The following is a 20,248-nucleotide window of genomic DNA, read 5'->3' as shown; positions in this document are numbered from 1 at the left end:
ACTCAAAAACCTTTAATTTGATACCTAATTTGACATAAAAATAGTTCTTGAATCTGTTATGACATATTTATTTTCTTCATTTGTAGCATGACAATTGACGACTCCAATGTGAATATCTCCATATAGATCTGACAAGAAATTTCTCCTTCTAAAACTAGAATTTGATATATTTAAGTTAAGTATAATTTTTTTCATAAAATATACTTATTTTTTGAGATTTCATAATCTGATAGATTTCAAAATCTGTAATTTGATCGATCTAAGTGCTCATTCTTCTTTGGCCTGCATGACCATTAACTCTTCTGATATTGATATCTCTTCTAAAAACCTCAATTTGATAATTGGTTTAATAGGTTAGAAAATAGACTTATAGAATTTTCTTTTGAATTATAAATATCCATATAAAGCATCATTTTTTATGGCATAAAATGGCTCAAAAATAAGTTTTTTGTTGATACTCAAACCTATCTTGTTGTCAAACCTTTTCGACTTCTAATATCAATTCTCTTTGCAACAACCTTCAATTGCCAAAATTATTTTTGAGTTAGAAATTAGACTCGATCTTTCTATCAATATATAATTTGAAATATGAAAATTTAAATATGGAGGTTTGAATGCCAAAAAAAAAAAAATAGGTATTGGGACAAAAAAGAAAGAAATAAGTAGAATATGAACCTAAACTACTAAAGATGATAGATCAGAAAAGGATCACATTATCTTTGTGGGTTGATTGAGTCAACTCACAAACCTACTTTGATACCATGTTGAATTTCTACAAAAGAGAAAAATTTCGCTGACTTAATTATAATTCGAGTACAATGAGCTTTTCTTTATAATAAAGGAAACAAGTAGAATTCAATTACAATTAAACTACCCTTATCTTGGTTACATGAAAAATATTTATACCCTAAAGTTCCAATCCTCTTGTGTACCTCAGAATCAATGTTTGGTGATTGTCCTCTTACATTGCTAGAGTTCTTGATATATTTTTTCAATGACTTTGACTCTAGTCTTCTAGCCTTCAATCTTTGTTCACGGGTACTTATTCAAGATGACTTGACATGTCATACAACTCAAGGTTTTGTATTTGAATTTGTCAATTTTTTTGTATAGACCTTGTTGTTGTGTCTCTTGAAAGAATTACATAGGAAATGTTTAATTTATAAATCTTAGCACAAATGTAGTTAAGTTTTGTTATCATCAAAATAAGGATGATAGTCAACCTAAGTTAAAAAAAATCTCATAAAAAATAGTACAAGTGAAAAACAAAAATTTGACTAAAATTTTCTTATGCTTGTCCAAGTTTGTGGGGTGTTAGTGTGTTTAGAATTTTTATATAGGAATTCTTTTACTGGAAATTTATTGTTGGTACATGGGTTGGTAGAACCAATGTTTCTAAAGTATAGAACTTTAGAGTTAATGTGAACACTTGAATTCTTATGTACATTTTTAAATATAAAAAATATTTTTAGTAAAATAATTGGTTTTATTGAATAATTTATATTAATATTTTATTATTTATAAATATTTATAAAAATAAATAAGTTTTTTATTATTAAGATTTTAAATGTGATGATTATTATATTATATTCAATTTAATAGGTGTATTAATTTAAATAAAGAAAATTTTAAAAATTACTTAAGTAGAAAATTAAAATATTTTAGAGTTATTAAATTTCACAATTAATATATTTTAATAGAATTTTTATTATTAAATTTATGGTAGAAAATAATTAATAATTATGATTATTATAATTAATATAAAACCATGACCACATATTTTATTAAAAAGTGTTATACATTTTATAATATATTGCATATTGCTAAATATTTTATAATAATAATTTTTATTATTATTTAAACTTATAAAATTTTATTTTTAAACAAATTAAGTTTTCATATAAAATAATTTAATCATTATGTGCAAATGAATAAGTAAAATATGAATAATAAAAATATGAATTTAATAGTTTTACTTATAAATTATATTAAGTTAATTATGTGGATGGTTTATGTAATTAGAATAATTATTTAAATATTCTATATTTTAAATTAATTTAAAATTATTATACTGATTATTGAAATATTAATATATTATTATTATTAAAACTAAGGAAGACTATATGTTATTTTTCCTTTTTTCTTCCCTCTCTATTTCAGTTATTGGAAAACTGAATTGGAATTTCATATTTATTGGAAAAATAGGAACTACTAAAAAGATTTCCAAAAGTAATTTCTAACACACTAACTCTGAAATCATTGTGGATTTGAAATTAAATTCCAATCCTAAAAGAATTCCAGACACGTGTATGATACACCCTTAGGAGATGGAAAAACAAAATACCTCTCGCCCACAAATAAGTTATGGGGGATAAAAACAAATAGAAAAGGATAAAAATTAAAATAAAAGCACAAGCATAAAAAAAAATTCCAAGTGAATTCCATTTAAAACATTGCAATGGAAAATAGGTAAAAATATTTTTTTTCTGAAGTATAAATAAATCAAGTAAAACACTCAAATTCTCTTCCAATTTCCCACTCAATTTAATTTAATTTATTTATTTGTTTTTAAAAATTCTTCTAGTTTTCTTGTGCAATAAACGAGAGCTTTCAAATTATTTTCAAGCTTTCGACTATTAAAATGATGCCAATGGAGCTTCCAAAATCCTGACATGAAGTATTGTAATTAAGGATGGCACCAAGTCAAACTGGTTCATAAATCATTCAAGCTCAGCTAAAAAAAAGTTCCGTTCAATTTAGTTTTTATTTGAGTTCAGCTCGAGCTCACACTTGAAATAAGGCTCGTTAGGTATAACAAGTCAAACTCAAGATTTTCCAAGTTCGGTTTGTTAGCTCGTGAAACGACTCGTTAACATAAATCTTTCTTACAAAAAATATCTTTTACTCTAATTGATCTCATCAGTTTCTTCTTTAGTTGATTGATGATTGTTCTTATTTACCTCAAACCTCAAAGACAATCAATCGCCCAACCCTTTTGGGTCTCTCAACATCTAATGTTGTTATTTGCTAGTAGAATAAACACTATTAATGGAAAACTTTGTTATTTCTATTAGGTCTATTAAGTTGGCTATTATATATTAGTATACTCCATTGCAAAGTCTAAGACTCCTCTGCAATAACATGTGGTTCAATGGTACTAAGAATATCAATATATTCTATTTATTTATTTTTATAATTTTAAATATATATATATATATTGAGTTCCAACTGTGCTCGAGCCCAAGTTCCATTTAAGGCACAAGGCTGAGTTTGAGTTTGAGCTCGAACTTAAGTTTTAAGGTCAAGCTCATACCTACACTCTACTCGACTTGACACCCATAAGGGGAGGTTAGTCAACTTGAATCAGGAGATGAACTTTAGCCGCATTACTCAGTTCATTTCCTAACATCGTTAGTGGAGCACTAGTGCTTGATTCATGTTGATGAATCTGATGAATCATATGAATCCGAAGATAACACCCACGATTAAATTTTGAGATTTCGGATTCCGTAGTATAATGCGAATGATCTGGATGAAGCGAGCGGGACGCGTCACAGGAGGCAGAAATTTGTTTTTTCTTTCTCTCTCACTCGCTTCTCCCTCTCTCTTCTCCCTCTTTTTTCCCTCTCGATCTGTCTCAGCATCTCCGTTGTAGTACGCCATTGTACCTTCCGCCCTCCCGACGCCGAACATCTCCGTTGTATCACCGCCTCTGTTGCAGCATCACCTCCGTCGTAGCCCATGTAGAAACCTCTGTTGCAGCCCTTGCAGATAGGGGTGGCATCGAGCCGAGCCTAAAATTTTTATCGAGCTTGAACCCAATAATTTTAACCAAGTTCGAGCCGATCTTGAGCTTCAACATTTATTTTAAACTTTTCAAAAAATTACATGTCTCGAGTTCGAGCTTCAACATACATTTAAAACTTTTCAAAAAATACATGTCAAATAAATTGTATATAAAATTATACATACATTTTACATAAAATTGGGCATACATTTTACATAAATTTGGGCATGACCTCTACTTAAAATTGAGCATAAGGGTGGCATCGAATCCAGCTGAGTTTGAACCTTCCTATGTTCGAGTTGAGCTTGATTTAAAAATTTTGAACTCGAGCTCGAGCCGACCTAGCCTAGAGCCTAAAATTGTAATCGAGCTCGAGCCTAATAATTTTAACCGAGTTCAAGCTCAAGCTCTAGCCGAGTTCGAGGTTAACCTACATTTAAAACTCTACATAAAATATATGTCAAATAAATTATCTATAAAATTATGTATACATTTAAAAAAAAAAGAATGATAGGGGAGGTTCGGGATTGAATCTCGATAATGAATTAGAACCCAATAATATTAATCTTTTTTACCCCAAATGTTGTCTAGCTTATTTTGTAATTATTGAATCTGGCCATAAATTTACTATGGCCTTAGTGCCCCTTATTGAAAATTTATATTCTAGGAAAAACTATAAATGTTTTTCCTAGGATACACATTTCCAAAAAAAACTTTAAATAAAATCCTATTACTATTAGAGACTTACTAGAAACTTACAAGAAATATTTTAAAATTTTCTTAGGAAAGTTAAATGGACCTTTTATTGCCTCTTCTATGGAAATAAATAAAAATTAATAATCAATCTAATATATTACTATACTTATTGATAAATTTTTAATCAAATAAAATGTCAAACAAAAAATTGTTATGAAAATTGTCTCATGCTAAAAAGTATTATAGCATCAACTGTCAAATACTTATTCAAAAATTTTCTATACAGTTTTCTTGCCCATTTAGAAAATTATATGATTTTTTAATAAGAATTTCTAATTAGAAAAATATTTCCAAAAAACATGAGGCACTAATGGTCCCTATATTTCTACTAAAAATGTCTTTTCAACATTTATTGAAAAAACCACTAATAGTCTCTAGAAACGTATTTCTACTAAAATGTCTTTTCAATTTCTTCAAGAGCCATGAGGAAGGGACAAAGAATTTTTTTTTTTTTACTTGTTTATGATCTCACACGTGTGACTTTCACATGTGCGAAATCAACTTCACGCGGGGAGGAGGTGGGGACACCCAACTTAGGTAACTCTCTCTGGACTGGTTTTTCGCTGAGACGACGCGGATCGAAGGCGCGGCGTCGGCGATGACCTGTCATCGACGACGGAGGCGACAACGATGGAAACGGCGGCGACGGAAACAAAGGAGGCGAAGAAATCGGAGGAAGAGGAAGAAATCAGAGGGAAGGGGATGTAGTGGTCGACGATGAGCTATCGACGGCGATAGAGGTGGCCAGAGCGGCTGACGAGAAGGGCTTGGCGTTCTCCCCCGCTCTCGCTCCCGCACCCACTGCCGCTCCTGATCCCGATCCCACGATTCGCCCGTTAACGAGCTAGCTCGCGAGCTTTCGAGTTGAACCTTGATTTGGTCGAGCTTGACTCGTTAACTCAAACGAGCCGTATCTGGATCTCGAACTCGGTTCGAGATCTAGGTCTACAGAGCCGAGCTCGAGCCGGCTCGGTTGGAAGCCACCCCTACTTGCAGAGCCTCCAGTGTTGCCTTTGTTGCACCTCCCCCTTCTAGGCCGCCTTCGTCGTATAGCCCCTGTTGTAGCGCCGTAAGGAAGAAGACGCCGATTTAATTTTTCCTAAGTTAGGATAATTAAACTACTGGTTCTACCCCGAGTCTTAGACCGGACCCGCCCGAGTTTAGCCGAGTTAATTTGGGTCAACTCAGTTTCAAAAAAAATTAAACCATTTTAATAATTAATAAAACATATGATTTTAAATTTAACGGAAAAAATATTATTAATTAATAATACATAAAAATATATAGTGTGTTAAAGTTAGCATTTGATCAATTTTTTTGTTTAATCATTCCTTTTTACATTAAAGTATATCATATGTTATTAATAAATTAATAACTTAATTTATTATATTCGTTTATGTTATTTTTAACTTATTTTTATAATTAATCATGTGCACAGTTAATTGGTTCACGTTATTACTTTATTAATGTACAATAAATTGCAATCATTAAATAAAATAATATCTAATTTAATTAGTTAGTATATTAATATATTTTAATTATATATTAAATTACTTATTTATGTAGTAATCATGTTTGTTTTACCTAATTTGGAGTTTAGGTATTATGTTTTATTTAAGTATATTATTAAAAATTACTTATTCTCTTATTTTTTTATATTTTTCTTGTTTTGGGACACTAACATCCGAAACTGTTTTCCAGTGTACATAAACTCGTCCACATTAACACCAAATTTGAAGTTGAAATTCATGTAAATGATTGAGATGAATTTGAAGTTAAAAGTTAAAATTTAAGTTTATTGACTAACCCGATGACTAACCCAATGCGCATTGGTTGTAGTACAAAACGTTTTTTTGAAAAATCGCAGCTCGACGGCTCGAGCTCGTACTTAAATTTTAAGTTAAAGTCCAGCTCAAACCTACACAGGTGCGAGATTAATTGTTCTCATTATAATTTTCCAATTTAGAGTTCACCTGCTCTTTATTGTCCGAGCGTTTGTCTTTTATCTTTCCCTCCTTGAGACGAAACCGCTGCGAAGAGGGACAGTATCCTCCATTTTGAATCATGAAGAGTAATCATTTCTAACTAACAACCGCGGGAATCCAATCTGCTATTATCAAGCTGTGATTTCAGATTTTGGAAGTAGAATTCGATTATGAGTTTGGTCAGAAGCCCGGTTTTTATAGGTTTGCTTTTGGTTCTATTTCTTGGCGTGGCCGTTTACCTTAGACTCTGGGCTATTGATTTGACCATCTCTGAGGAAGAAACGGAGATAATAAGGTTCGGTTTTTAGTTCCTTTGCTCTTCCTAATCTATATTTCACTTTTCAAATTGACGACTCATTTCATTAGTTTTTTTGCAAACAGAAATATCCCTTTCTTTTACCTTTAGATGAGGGAGTATGAAAGCATTGGCGAGGATGAAAAACTATTTCTTCTCTTTATAATGGATTATTATACTCGTACAAAGTTTGCTGCGAGAATGGTGGATCAACACCTTTATTTACTCGATAACACAACAATGCAACAACAGCACCATCTACAAAAGAAAAACCAAATCAAAATCGAAAGATTCCCAAATCTAGCATTTCCTTATTATTTTATTTGAAGCAAAGATGAAACTGGAAAGAGCATTTTAGAGACATGAGACCTGCTCTTTGATTGCTAATAAGTGATTATCCAAGTGCATGTATCTCTTTGTTGAAAGTCCTCTTTCAAATGTTATTGTTCTATTATTGAAGATGGTAACAATGGGTAAAATAAGTTAGTTTGGTCTCAAATTTAAATTCAATTATTCAATTCAGTGTCTTATTCTGTTAGATGGAAGCTGCACAAAGTAAAAGAAAAATATGTACTCACATTATTTTCTTTTCTTTTAAATTCTTTCACCGTAAAGAGGGCCTAAATCGATTGGGCATTTAATTAGGCAGTTAGAACCGATTAAATAACGAATTGTATTAGCCAGTTAGTATTTCTAATTATCTGTACTAAGTTCTCTTTTGTTTTGACATGAATAGTTAATAAAAAGTACTAATAAAAGGTTCATGACTCAATTGGAGTTGAACAGGTGAAACTTCCTTTTTTTTTAATTCATAGTTACTGAAGCATGGATTGGGTACTCATGACTCTGATTTGGTTGCCAATTTTGCCAGTCTATCTGGAGTAATTTTACAACATGAGACTTTTCTCTAAATGTTGTATGGGTTTCCTTAAAATATTAAGCAAGACATTACATAAAAGTCAAGTTGATATGAACGATACATTCTGCACATCTTCATAGTTGGCACTGTTGGTATAGATTCAACCTCTTTTTTACAAATCAAAGACTGTAATAATAGTCTCTAATAAATGCATCAACTGACATTTAAAAATTATAAATGAATATACAATAACTTTTGTGGTCTCTGCTATTTAAAAATTCATGGTAGACTATTCTTATTCCAAGATCTTTGAAGATTCCACTGTTACTGAATCTTGACTTATTTGGATGTTGTCTACTGGGAAAAATGTATCCTTCTGCTTTACGTTAGATGATAAAATTCATCTCATTATCCACATCTTGCAGAAGACAGTTTGACCTTGCTAACAAGGAATCTATGGAAGAATCAGCTGAATGGAGACTGAAATATGACGAAGAAGTGGAAAGGGGTACAAAGCGTTTGAGGGAGCTGATACAGGTATGTCAAGGTTATGATTTTGTCGACCTTGTACTTATAAATCATCTTAACTGTAGATTCTGGTTTTATTTTGAGTAAATATTGAACACAAGCTTTTAGAGGTTCTGTTGAGATCTTTTTGCACCAAAGCAACCTTCCCTCAATAAGTTGTGTCCTTCCTGAAAGTAAAGATTAGATTTTCTTCCTTCAACGTGCAACTATAGTAGAGACTAGTTCTCCTTTCTGACATTTGACAATACAGATGAGAGGATTACAGTAGTTTAGTTAGATGCTTCAACTCATTTTCTGAGCAAGCTCTCAGCAACTTCGTGGCAAACTGTTATCCTTTGCTTCCGTTGTTCATATGCTGAAGTCTTTGGTTAGAGTTTTGGTGGCTTCTGTTTATCTTTGTTGTCGACACTGCAATGTGGCTTTTCCCCCATCACAGTTTTTTTTGGTTCCCCAAGATGGGTATTTTGATATACATTAATTTCTGTGAAATTCGTTCTTTAATTGTCTGAGCCTGAGAACATTCGAGGTTGAAGTCTAAATTTGCCCCCCTGTATGAGTGAAGTGTCGAATGAGAGATATTTTGACTGGTTCGCGAAATGAAGACTGAATGGGTGAGATTTAGACTGGTCCGCAAAATGAAGATGAACTACATATGGAATGATTGTGATGAATATCAGGACTATTTCAGTTAGAAGATTGAAGCATCTTCAGGCAATTTGTGTAGTGTTGTCCTTAACTATCCATTCATATGCTAAAATTTTACACTAGTCATATGACCATGATGCCAGCTTTTTCTTGTTAACCTCACAAAATTTTTATTTTTAACCATCCAAGAAATTACATTGGCAAAATTTGTTTCTAAGGCTACTGGTTCTGAGAATTAGTCAGCATAGAACTTGATTCCTGTAAATGGGGCTTGGCTTTCAATTTGCGTGGAGTCACATTACCTGCTGAGCTGGAGAAAACCAGGAGAGTAGAGCCAAAATGATCCTTGATGACTCCATCTATGATGATGAGATGATTAATTATCTCCTTTAGTTTCTTAAATAATGAAGTTACCTTATTCTTGCCATCCTTAGTCTACTCCCTGTACGAGTGTGGGAGCAGTAGCTACAAGAACTGGAGATTTTGTTACTCTCTTTTTATCTGCTCATCCACCTGGTCTTTTTCTCCAAGTTCACATGATCCACTGCATTTGCCAACAAATGATGATGTGGAAAGAATTCCATCAAGGAGTTGGCATAATTTGATCTGGCCATTAGTGGATAGTATGTCCGTCCTTATATCGGATAAATTGGTGGACGATATGAACTGAATTTGACTCTTTGAGGGTTAGTTTCTTATTCAATATGTCAAAAGCTCTAGAGCTCATGAAACTCTTTATGGCAACCTCAAATCTGAATTAGGTAGTCATTTCTTCATTACCATTGTGCCTACAAACGTTTTCTATTTGTCATCCCTCTAGGTCATATGAGATGCTTAATAATGCTTTAACTTTGGATTAGGTGGCCTTTTTCACCTTTATGATGACTCTATCTCTAGCGTTTAGTAGTTATTTTCATTAGTTAACCCTCTAAGATCCGTTCGTGAGACATGGGGCCTATATTGTTAAAAAATGTTTCAAAAGTAGTGAAATGCAAAGAGGTGGGTTCTTAAACCCATCCTATACAAGGCTGGCTCAATCTGGCCCATGTACCCCTGATTTAGCCTCATAGATACTTATCATTTAGACTTTATTATGGCTTTCCTGTGAGAAATGAAAAACATCTTACTTTGAGTATTTTCAAGTCCATCAAAACTGTATTTAAAAGCTTGACGTTACCTAATTGGTTGCTTAGTCCAGCTCTTAGGTTCCCTGGGTGTTGCTCATAAAAGAAAGAGCTTTAGAGGGTTTCTTAATCTCAAATCATAATTTGAAATTAACCCCATAGAATTCCCATCAAATCGAAGTCTTCCGTTCCACTTCTGAATGAATCTGTGAGCTTGGAAGTTAAGAGTTGATTCTAATTTTGTATTGGAAACTCATTGCTTTTGCTAACCAAGATGGCTCCTATTTTTCATACTTCCTGATCTCATCAAAATTCCATCATTATTCATGTAGCAAAGGAATTTGTGATAAAATGAAAAGTTGAAGAGTAGAAGAAGAAATAAGAAGAAATAGAGAAAATAAAGGGAAAGCATGCGTCAGACTTGGACTTGTTGGCCCCCTTTGTCTATTTAATCTCACTCAAGTGAAAATAAAGAAAAGTTACAAAAATGTTCCCATGACTTAAACATCTCTATTTAACTAAATACATATCAAATAATCTGAAATTTGAACCTTGTACTCCTAACAATGACCACCATACTTTCACTCCCAATGACTCATACATGAAGGATAAAATAACCAAAATACCCCTACATGAATTTTAACACTCCCTCTCAAGCTGGAATTTATATATCTAAAACTCCCCACTTGTTACTGAACATCTCAAACTTTTGCTTACTTAAGGCTTTGGTGAATGTTGGTCGCCTAACCAAACATATGGAGTGACAACTTCTTTCCTTGTCACAACATCTTGAATGAAATAACAATCAGCTGAAATAACAATCGGCTGCTATCAAATAACAACCTTTTTCTTAGCCCCCCTTCAAATATTTTAAAATTCTTTGAACTACCTCCAAATGAACTTTACTTGGAGACTCCATGAATTGATTAACCACACTTAAAACAATGAGATATCTGGATATATAATTGTAGCATAAATCAGCTTTCCTATCAACCTCAAGTAGTTCTATCTTTACGTTCAATTGTCATGACAACCATTACCTTCTTGCGAGCAACTTCTATCCCAAGGAAATACTTGAGCAACCCCAGATCTTTAGTTTGAAAATGCTTGGTCAGATGCTCCTTTACTTCTTCAATCTTCTTAGACTATATCATCTACATAAACAATGAATACTACAACTCCAGAGGATCTTTTCATGACAAAAAACGAATGATCACAATGGCTTTTAGAAAAACCCAATGACATAACTACCTTGCCAAACTTGTTAAACTATGCACTAGAACTCTGCTTGAGTCCTTAAATTGCCTTCCTGAACCTAGAAAACTTTCTATTCTCTCCTTGAACAACATAGTCTGGAGGTTGCTCCAGATTAACTTTTTCTTCAAAATAATCATACAAAAAATCATTTTTAATGTCCTGCTGAAATAGAGGTCAGCCTCAATTTGTAGCCGCAGAAACAAGGATCCAAATATATGTCAACCTGGCTATAGGAAAGAAACTCTCAAACACATCTAGTCTGTAAGTTTGAGTATACCCTTTGGCTCTACCATTGCTTTTTTACCTGGCAATAGAACTATTTGCATTATATTTCATAGTGTATACCTAGTGACATCCCACAATTGCAACACCTGGAGGTGGGTCACATAATATCCATGTGTAGAATCTCCCTTTCTACATCCATAGCCTACTTTCATTGAAGAGATACCAAAACTTCCTATACTGAAGGAATAGCATAGGAGGACAAAGATAGGGAAAACTCTTTTAAACTACCAGACAAGAAATCAATGGAAACAAACTAAGAAATAGGATTGTTGAATTTCTGGAAGAATAAAAACTTCACTGACTTGATGTAATTTTGGTACAATGTGCCTCTATTTATAATAGAGAAAACTAGTAGAGTCCAATTACAATTAAACTATCTTTGTCCCAATTACACCCAAAGTTAAATACTAAAAGATAAGTCATAGAGAACAATTACACAACTGAACATAAATAGAAGACTAACATAAATAAAACACCTTTAAACTGAGACTTTTCTGTGAGACCTCCTTCCGTAATAATTCTGGCTCTATAAGACTTTTTATTGTGAGAGTCATGTGAGACTCTTCCATACTTGTTCTTCAACACTCCCCTTCAAGTTGAAGTTTATAACTTTAGTTTGCAATGAAAATGATTATTGGTCTTCAATTATCTTTTGCTGAATTTTTTTTTCACATATGCAATTCTTCATAGATGCAAAAACTTCATTTTTTGTGTTCTTGAATATTTTGGTCACATAAAAATTACTACAACATGTAGAATTCTTCATTGTAGATTATACTACTTCTCAAACGTGACCTTGTATTTCCCCCCTCAAGCTGGGAAGTAATGGCAATGATCCCAACTTGAAACAAATAAAATAGTTCTAGTAATGATCTCCTCCATCAAGGTGTCCCAAGGATAAGTACAAAACCGGACACATACTGTCAAAAAGTAAAAAATGGGTGATAAAAACATAAGTCGGAACCAACCTCAAAGGATTTCAAACAAAAATAGTGATAATAATCACTAAAGTGGGTAATACCTGTCACTCACAAGACGACGATAAAACCCATATATATATAAAATGACCAACCAAAGTAACACACCAAAGGGCTGGTTAAAAAGGGGGTAAATAAAAAAAAAGGATGGTAGGAGAAAGACTGCTAAGTAAAAGGTTAATAGGAAATTAATGGAGAAAATACCCTTCACCTTGAAAAGAAGGAGATTGTAATTGTAGTAATGAAATAATTGAACAAATTTGACCAAGTATAACCTTTTTTTGGGGTGACCACAATTTTTAGGAGTTAACTATGAGGAAAACATACAACCAAGTAACAAAAACACAAAACTTGAAAACAACATTGATGCAAGATTTTGCATATCTTGAATGAGCACATCATGGAGTGATTAAGTCGGACCAAAACTCTCTAATTAGAAGACAAATTTAGCTAAAAAACTCTGATTTTAGGAGAAAGTGAAACTCAATTCACGTCAATGCATGGAGAGATAATAGGAGAGAGAATAGGAAAAGAAAAAGATTTTTGGCAGAACTAACCTTTGACACTTTTGATATATATATATATATATATATCTCCCAAAATATAGCTCAAAATCACAAACGGTTTGTTGCTCAAGAAACTAGGCTCAAAGAGCTTTAATTTGATATCTAATTTGACATAAAAAAATTCGTTCTTGAATCTTTTGATGGCCTCTTGATTTTCTTCGTTCTGTAGTTTGACCTTTGCTGACTCCAATGCGAATATCTTCTTAAATATAGATCAGATTAACATGAAATTTCTCTTGCTGAAACTAGACTTTGATACCTTTCGTCCAAGTATAATATGTCTTCACAAAATATACTTCTTTTGAGATAAAGAATGTGGTAGATTTCGGACTTTGTAATCTTGCCGAACTAAATACTCTTTCTTCTTTGGCCGGCATAACCATTGACCCTTGTGAATTTGATATCTCCCTCTAGAAAGTTCAGGTTGAGAATTGGTTTGATAGGGTAGAAAATAGACTTACTGATCTTTCTTTTGACATATAAATCTCCATATAAAGTCTCGTTCTTGATGGCATAAAACGACTCGAACTTCTCTTGCAGTCTGTCCTTTGCTGCTTTAAATATCGATTTCTCTTTGTAGAAAACTCTGATTGCCAAAATTATTTTTGCGTTGGAAAGTAGACTCGAAGATCTTTTTGTCAATATATAATTTGCAATATGAAAAGCTCAGTATAGAGGTGTGAACACCAAGAAATCAACGGGTACTAGGATAAGAAAGAAAGAAAAAAGATAAAAGACGAACCTCAACTACTAGAGATGATAGATCTGAAAAAGATCACATTATCTTTGTGGGTTGACCAAACCCGCTTTGATACCATGTTGAATTTTTGGAAAAGAGAAAACTAAAACACCTTTAAGCTGAGACTATTCTGTGAGACCTCTTTCTATAATAATTCTAGTTCTATAATACTTCTTGTTGTGAGAGTCATGTCAGACTCTTCCATACCTGCTCTTCTACAAGGATATCTATTGGATCTATGGATCCCTTTCCAAAGTGAAATAATAAAGTCCAAATACTTACTTTAGGAGTTGCTGACGAAGAAAATACTGGCAAAGGAAATGGAGAGGGAGTTTTGGTTGGGGTCTTGGAAGGTTATCTGCATTGATAAACTTGAGGTGGTTTCAGTGCTGCAGTACTTGCACTTGGTTTTAAACATCCTCCACAAGATTAGGAGCCACAATACCTGTATCAACTAAAGATGGAGTAGACAACTTGTCTTACCTGGGGAAAAATGAAACATCTTCAAAGAAGGTAGAATTAACACTTATAGCCCTTCTATGTGTAAAAATAACCCAAAAACACACATTTAACAACTCTAGGAGACAACTTGTTAACATATGGGCCAAAACATGCACAAAACACACTTCCAAATGTACGAAGGTAGAGAGAGTACAATTCAGCATCGGGTTTCAAAACTTGAAAGGGATTTTTTCCTCTAAGTACAGAAGTTGGCATCTTGTTTATGTGAAAACACGTGGTATCCATTGTATCACCCTAGTAGGATTTTAGAAGATGCAAATGGAGTATCATAGAATGAGCAACTTCCAGAAAATGACGATTCTTTCTTTCCGCTACTTCATTTTGTTGAGGAGTGAATATACATGAAAATTGATGAATAATGCCATGAGTCTTACAAAAAGAATCAAATTCATGATTCATAAAGTCAAACCCATTATGAATATGAATGATATGAAGAGAAGCACCAAACTGTGTTTTTTATTTTATTATAAAATTAAAAAATACATTTGAAAGTTCATGTTTTTCCTATAGGAGATGCATCCAAGTGGATCGAATAAAAGCATCAATAAAGGAAACAAAGTACTTATAGCCAAAAATACTAGAAACTAAACATGACCCCCATACATCTAAGTGTATTATTTCAAAAATATTTTTATTTTAGTTGACTCGATGGAAACAATGCTCAATGGTGCTTCTCAAGCTGAAATGACTTACACTGAAATAATAAAGTGGCAAGTCTAGAAAGAATTGAATCAACTTTGTTAGAGAAGGATGTACTAATTGCCAATGCTACTAGTAGGGTCAACCAACCACATGAAATGCTAAATATGTCTATTGTGGTGAACCTTCCAAGTAATATAGTCCCTCTCTTTCACACCCTGATATAATCATCACTCTCTTCTGAAGGTCCTGAAACACACAATAAGTATGATTGAACATTATTGAGCAATTCAAGGATTTAGTGAGCTGACTAACCAACAAGAGATTAACATGAAATTCAGGAACAAATAACACTAATTCCTATGACAAAGAGGAGGTAGGCTGGACTTCGCCTACTCCATAGACAGGTGAAACCAAACCATTAGTAAGAGTAACCTGCTTGAATGGAGATGACGGACTAAGATCTGTAAAAAGAGAAGACGTATCTGGCATATGTGATGACTCACCTGAGTCAATAACCCACGAGGAAACTGAACTCACATATAGGGCAGACATACCTGAGCTTGCAATAGTAGCTATAGGAGGTGTAGGCTGAATTATAGATGTAGAGGAAGACGACAAAGAGGTTAGTTGCACAATTCGTTTGGGCTAACTGCCGGAGCTCATTTGGGGCAGCAAGTACTACCAACAACTCAGTTTGAGAAAGTTCCATTGCTATCTTGAATGGTTGAAATGGCCCAATCTGGTTTACCAAACTTATCCACACACTTGTTAGAAAAGTTATACGAGTATCCACAATATATACACCTTTTGTTACCTTTACTTTCACCACGGCCTGTGCCTCTAGCAGAACTATCACGACCTCAGCCTCTACTACTTCCATCACGGCCTTGTGTAGATTCTCATCAACTCTAAGCATGCTGAATATTAAGGACAGCAGCTTTCACCCTTTTATTCTCTTTGCTGTCCTTTAATGTCAGGGCTGTCTCTGCAAGCGCTACCTTATTATGTGTCATTTCTGGTAAAGGTGTAAGGTCCATAGTTATTTAATTGGATGATAGGAAGCCCATATTGCTGGAAAGTGTGCTGGAAACCAAAACCATTATTAGGAAACTGAAATAGAACTTGGGAAATTTTTTCAGGATTTGAAACATTTGAAAAAACTGAAGGCACATTTTCCAACTGCAGCAAGTATATTTGACTTTGTAAGGAAATTCAGAAATGCGCCGAAACTGATAAATATTTTGACACAGTTTTTCTTCATTTAAAAGAAACAGTTGTTGCAAGAATTACTGTTTTATTTCCATGAGTTTCAATAATTGAAATGTTTCCCAAGTTTCCGAAGAATTCTGTTCCACATTTGGATTTTTTGGCAAACAAATTTTAATTATTACTTGAACAATTTTCTTCAAGTTATCTGTGTTGTTGTAACATTTTCTGCTTCCTGTTGTTTTTCTTCTGCAACTTCTGTTTCCTTTTCTCTTTCTTGCTTATTTGCATTTGCAGTCTGTTGGTCTATTAAGGCCTCCTCGGCATGGACCCAAGATTGAGATAATGAGCAAATGAACCTAAGTGGGTTAGAAATATACAAATCTTTAATGGTGTCTAACCATTCTATTGGGGTTAATGGACTTTCTATATTGACAGGTAAAGCAGGCTTTTGAGAAGAAGATCCTGGAGACTGCGAGCTTGAATAGGAGTTTGACCATGCTGCAAAAGGTGACAGTTTAAATGCACGTTCTTTAGTTTCTTGATTTACTTCTTTCTCGTGCTTTGTGAAATTTTATTAACTATCCATAGGAAAATATAAACTTGCTCGAGAGAGTGGAGTCCATGACTCAAGAACTTGAGAACGAGAAGTTGAAGTGCAGCACAAGAGATCGACAGCTCCAGTAAGCTGATATTCATCAGACCACCTGAATATCTTGATGTGTGTAAGAAAGGTTGTTAAGCATTTTTCCGACCAATTGACTACAGATATCGTGTCAGTTACCTCAAAACTCCAATTCGTCGTTGCTACTTTGACCCTTCAATTTTGTTACTGCATCTCAGATAGCTTTCAGTTGTATACAGTGTAATGTGATTCGATGGATATGAAATAACGCCTTAAATGGTGTTTTATACTTTCTTTAATGTCTGCGCAAAAAGCTGAGCTATGGAGTCCACAGAGCATGCGAACGAGTTGCAGTAAACGACGAGAACGCCCAATCAATGCTTCTTTGAAGTAAATCATTGTTATTGATTCTGTAAGAGCTTGCCTGTTTGCGCCAGTGCTCGACTGCCGGTTTTCTACTTATTTGCCCTTTTGGTCACCTGAATAAATCGTTTAGATAGGTCTAAAAGAACTCGACGAACAGATGAAATGAAGGGAAAGGGGAGAAGCAAGCCTTTGGCAACTAACAAGAGTCATGCCAGAGGACAGTAGCATCTTCATTCTTGACAAACTAACTCCGCAATCTAACCACCTGTCCACTAGGTAGGGTGCCAGTGAACCGAGCTGGTTTACGAATAACTCAAATCGAGTTTCCGACTCGTTTAAGTAAACGAACCGAACCCGAACGAAGTTCAGTTCGGTTTGGCAGGTTCGCGAACCGGCTTGTCAAGAGTGGGGAGTTGGGAGTCGGGACCGGAGTGCGAGCTGAGACTCGTTTCGTCCAACGTTAACTTTGCGCCCGTCGGAATACCCTCAAAAAGCCGGCGGTGCGTGCACCGGCGTCGTGAGTCAGAGGAAGTTGTCGCGCCGGCGTCGGGGATGTGACGGAGGACGATGCAGTGCTATAAAACCCCTCCCCCTTTGCCCTTCTCCACTTTCATCCTTTGCGGATTCTCTACGTCTTTACCAATTTCCATTGCTGTCTGTTTTCTGACCTTGTTGTTGCGACTTGGGATTCCATGAAGGGAAAGAAGTTCGCTCGCCCGAGCGCTTCATTCTTCTTTCGGTAATTAAACAATTCTTGCTCCCCTTCTTTCGTTGTTTTCTTGGCGATGTGTTGTGCTAATTCAAGGGTTTCTGTGGCAATGACCTGTATATGATCTGTAAAATTTGTTATCGTAATTTTAGGATTTGTATAGTGTTACGATTTTTTCCCTTGATTTTACTCTGTAGATTGTATCAATAAAAAGCCTCCCTCGGAGAGAATAATACATTAGAAAAATTGTTCTTTGTTATTATTCCGTTTTATCGCAGGAGAATCCTTCACCCGTCGCCGAAGAACAGAGCAGCAGCTCTGCCCCATAGCCGAAGCGCAGAGCAGTAACTCAGTCGCCGAAAAAAAAAACCAGAGCAAGTCTGCTCTGTAGTCACCGTGAACGAATAACTGGTTTAAACCGGCTTTCGAACGTCGCCTACGACCACCACAAAACCGAAGACGCTGTCGTCGCCGTGAACGAAGAAGACGCTATGTTTGCGTTGTTTCTTCAGCTGTCGCCCAACACCGAACCTCCATTAGAGAAGACCGGCGGAATTTCCGAAAGCTGCTGACTCCGAACCACCGCTCGGCCTCCCAGAAAATAGTACCATTGCCGGCAAGAACAGAGAGACTACCGCCGAAGACGAAGACGACGAGGTACGTGACAAAAAAAAATCGCTTAACTTAGGTCCCCATTTGATTATTCTGCCGACCCAGACTCGGACCGGGCCACGTGCTCAAACTGGGTCAAGCCAACAAACCGGATCGAATCGAACCGAATCGGACTACCGAACCGAGACCCAAAACCGGGTCAACCCAACGGATCAGACCAAATTTCCAGACCGGACCAAAAAAATCCGAGTAACCCAGAGACAGAAAATGGGGAACTATCGTCTAATCTCTGATAACTCAGCTATGTAGGTTAACCAAATTCGACAAGGATCATAAAACAATCGAAACACACAATCCTATGGAAAAACTAACAACCGGGTATGTAGTCACTGCGAGGAAAAAGGTCATTCACAATAATGTTATTACAAGATTATTGGTTATCCGAAGTGGTGGAACTTCTAAAAAAAACCTCGTAAAAAAATTGTTGGGAAAGTTATGATGACATCCACATAAGTAAAGCAGTTGTTGCCTACTATAAATATTGCCCATCCAAGTATTATCGATAAAACATCAGTACTCTCTGCATATTTTAAGAATAGAACTTAGATTATTGATACTGGTGCATCTGATCACATGACAAAGGATTCCGGTCAGTTAAAATATATCCTACCTTCTTCTCAATCTATTATTTCTACTGCCAATGGTAATACCTCTCTTATTACTGGGGAATGATCGGTTATCTTGTTTAATAATTTTACATTAGATATTGTCCTTGTTATTTTATCTCTTGAATACAATCTTTTGTTTGTTAACCGAATTACTTCAACTCTTGCTTGTACTATAACTTTTTAGCCCTCATTTTGTGTCTTTCAGGACATTCTAACCCGGAAGATTATTGGTTATGGTATTAGAGGGGGCCAACTCTACTATTTGGAGTTGACAGAGAATGAGAGATCGAAAATCAATCAAGCAAATCAAGCTAGCAGTGAAAACAATGCTCAAACAACTATATGGTTATGGCACCGAAGATTCGACCATCTCTCATTTGGGTATCTTATGAAATCGCTTTGAATAATTTGGATTTTCATTGTGACACTTGTGAACTACCTAAGAGCCACTGTATCCCGTATTTATCGAGTTTGAATTAAAGTTTCGAACCGTTTGAGGATATTCATTCTGATGTTTGGAGTCCTGCAAAGGTTCCCTCTATTTCTAGAACTCGCTACTTTGTGACATTTATTGATGAATGAACTAGAATAACCTGGGTATCCTTGCTTATAAAAAAAGAACGATGTGTGTATAACCTTTTAGAAATTTCACCAAATAGTACACACTCAGTACCAAAAACAGATTCGTGTTTTGCAATCTAACAATGGTATTGAGTTTGTCGATACTTCTCTTTGTAATTTTCTGAACAATCATGGAATTCGTCATCAAACCTCATGCACCTATACTCCCCAACAAAATGGACTGGTACAGAGGAATAATAGACAACTTTTGGAAGTAGTGCGTGCCTCCATATTTGGCATGAACATGCCTCAGTTTTATTGGGGTGAAATTGTCAAATCTGCTGCCTACCTCATCAATCGAACACCTTCGCGAGTAAAAGACTTTCAAACTCCGTAACAAAAACTATACTCCCTAATTTCTATTCCCCATCTTTCAAACCTTAAACCCTGTGTTTTTGGTGTATTATATATGTTCATATCCCAAAAGTCTTGCAAAATAAACTTGATCCATATCCCAAACGACGTGTTTTTGTT

General features: G+C 34.7%; 1 protein-coding gene and 1 long non-coding RNA gene across 2 annotated transcripts; both read left to right on the top strand.

Moving 5' to 3' along the window:
* The first annotated feature begins 6,496 nt into the window (after positions 1 to 6,496).
* LOC137963937 (uncharacterized) lies at positions 6,497 to 17,097 on the top strand. Its single transcript, XM_068811168.1, has 4 exons — positions 6,497 to 6,823; positions 8,108 to 8,219; positions 16,612 to 16,683; positions 16,765 to 17,097. Exons 1-4 carry the CDS (start codon positions 6,699 to 6,701, stop codon positions 16,858 to 16,860), a joined length of 405 nt encoding a protein of 134 aa, XP_068667269.1. The 5' UTR covers positions 6,497 to 6,698; the 3' UTR covers positions 16,861 to 17,097.
* A 450-nt stretch (positions 17,098 to 17,547) lies between these two features.
* On the top strand, positions 17,548 to 19,720 carry LOC137964022 (uncharacterized). The gene is made up of 3 exons (XR_011115277.1): positions 17,548 to 17,903; positions 18,152 to 18,530; positions 19,359 to 19,720. It is a non-coding gene; the product is annotated as an uncharacterized lncRNA (long non-coding RNA).
* The last annotated feature ends 528 nt before the right edge of the window (positions 19,721 to 20,248 follow it).

Source organism: Aristolochia californica, unplaced genomic scaffold, assembly GCF_029961685.1.
Source record: "Aristolochia californica isolate CCGP_79_NKW_82.1479 unplaced genomic scaffold, dmAriCali1.0.hap1 SCAF_4, whole genome shotgun sequence".
NCBI classification, from domain to species: domain Eukaryota; kingdom Viridiplantae; phylum Streptophyta; class Magnoliopsida; order Piperales; family Aristolochiaceae; genus Aristolochia; species Aristolochia californica.
This window is presented reverse-complemented; position numbering and strand designations above follow the sequence as displayed.

Excerpts from the sequence above, each read along its gene's own strand:
- LOC137963937 (XM_068811168.1), top strand. The coding sequence starts at position 6,699 with ATGAGTTTGGTCAGAAGCCCGGTTTTTATAGGTTTGCTTTTGGTTCTA. Across the intron at positions 8,220-16,611 it reads GTTTGAGGGAGCTGATACAG|GTAAAGCAGGCTTTTGAGAA; the intron begins GTATGTCAAGGT and ends CTATATTGACAG. Across the intron at positions 16,684-16,764 it reads GTTTGACCATGCTGCAAAAG|GAAAATATAAACTTGCTCGA; the intron begins GTGACAGTTTAA and ends AACTATCCATAG.